General features: G+C 40.8%; 1 protein-coding gene across 1 annotated transcript; it reads left to right on the forward strand.

The window, feature by feature from the left end:
- Positions 1-204: 204 nt before the first annotated feature.
- LOC133066663 (olfactory receptor 8B3-like) lies at positions 205-1149 on the forward strand. Its single transcript, XM_061157971.1, has one exon. It carries the CDS (start codon positions 217-219, stop codon positions 1147-1149), a length of 933 nt encoding a protein of 310 aa, XP_061013954.1. The 5' UTR covers positions 205-216.
- Positions 1150-1742: the final 593 nt, after the last annotated feature.

A 1742-nucleotide genomic window follows, 5' to 3' on the forward strand; every position in this document is an offset into this window, starting at 1 on the left:
ATCCATTGCTATATTTGGCTTATAGAAACTCTAATTAGGTGAGTCCACTTCACTCTGTATCCTGATAATGGAAAAGGCAGACTGTATGGGATCAGGTCAGGATAGTGTCAGGCATTCACAGTGTGTATACTGTTTTGTAGAATGGGACACTGGATGAGGTGAGTTGTTCTCTAATGGAACCCTTTCTCCTGTATCCACAGAGTCCTTTAGAGAAGAATGGCTCCTGGAAATGGGTCTTTCGTGACTCAGTTCATTTTGATGGGATTAACAGACCAACCAGATCTCCAGCTCCCCTTGTTCTTCCTGTTCCTAGGAATGTACACAGTCACTGTGATGGGGAACCTGGGCTTGATAATCTTAATTTGGCTAAATTCACATCTACACACCCCCATGTATTTTTTCCTCTTTAACTTGTCCTTCATAGATCTCTGTTATTCTTCTGTGTTTACACCCAAAATGCTGATTAACTTCATATCAAAGAAGAATATTATTTCTTACATCGGGTGCATGACTCAGCTGTACTTTTTCTGTTTTTTTGTCATTTCTGAAATCCATGTGCTGACATCAATGGCCTATGACCGCTATGTGGCCATCTGCAACCCACTTTTGTATAATGCTGCCATGTCCCCTAAAGTGTGTTCCAGCCTTATGCTTGCTTCCTACTCGATGGCCTTTTCTGGTGCCATGGCTCACACTGGATGCATGCTGAGACTGACCTTCTGTGATGCAAACACCATCAACCATTATTTCTGTGATATTCACACACTGCTTCAGCTCTCCTGTACAAGTACCTATGTCAATGAGTTGGTGGTTTTCACTGTGGTGGGCATCAACATCACTGTGCCCAGTCTCACCATCTTTATCTCTTATGGTCTCATTTTCTCCAGCATCTTCCACATCAGCTCCACAGAGGGCAGGTCCAAAGCCATCAGCACCTGCAGTTCGCACATCATTGCTGTTTCTCTCTTCTTTGGATCATGTGCATTTATGTATCTTAAACCATCGTCTGCTGGGTCTCTGGATGAGCAAAAAGTCTCTTCTCTCTTTTGTACCAATGTGGTTGCTATGATGAACCCCTTAATATACAGTTTGAGAAACAAAGATGTAAAAACTGCTCTGAGAAAAACTGTAGGTGGAATACAGTTTTGATTAGAAACAACACCTCTTTGTGCAGATAATCACAGGATAGAGATATTGTCCGGAGAAGGCAATGGCACCCCACTCCAGTACTCTTGCCTGGAAAATCCCATGGACGGAGGAGCCTGGTAGGCTGCAGTCCATGGGGTTGCGAAGGGTCAGACAGGACTGAGCGACTTCACTTTCACTTTTCACTTTTATGCATTGGAGAAGGAAATGGCAACCCAGTCCAGTGTTCTTGCCTGGAGAATCCTAGGGATGGGGTCGCATAGAGTCGGACATGACTGAAGTGACTTAGCAGCAGCAGCAGCAGAGATATTGTCTTTTTAATTTTAATGATCTTATTAACAGTCTTATTATCCTGTTTTGTATCATATGAAAGAAATTTTTGACATTTCAATTTACTTATCACAGAGTACACTTCTCTCCTTGTTTACCATTTGCATAATTTCCTTTCCTCACATGTTCCCATTTATTAATACTATTAAGAAGAACATTTACTATATTTATCATTCATTATAATCATTTTATTTATCATATTATTTATTATAATATATTTTCTGCATTAGTCTGAACTTATCTTTCCCTGTGAAAATAGAAGACTG

The sequence above is a fragment of the Dama dama genome, chromosome 2 (assembly GCF_033118175.1).
Source record: "Dama dama isolate Ldn47 chromosome 2, ASM3311817v1, whole genome shotgun sequence".
NCBI lineage: Eukaryota > Metazoa > Chordata > Mammalia > Artiodactyla > Cervidae > Dama > Dama dama.

What these genes read in the sequence shown, in the direction of transcription:
- LOC133066663 (XM_061157971.1), top strand. Translation starts at nt 217, where the DNA reads ATGGCTCCTGGAAATGGGTCTTTCGTGACTCAGTTCATTTTGATGGGA.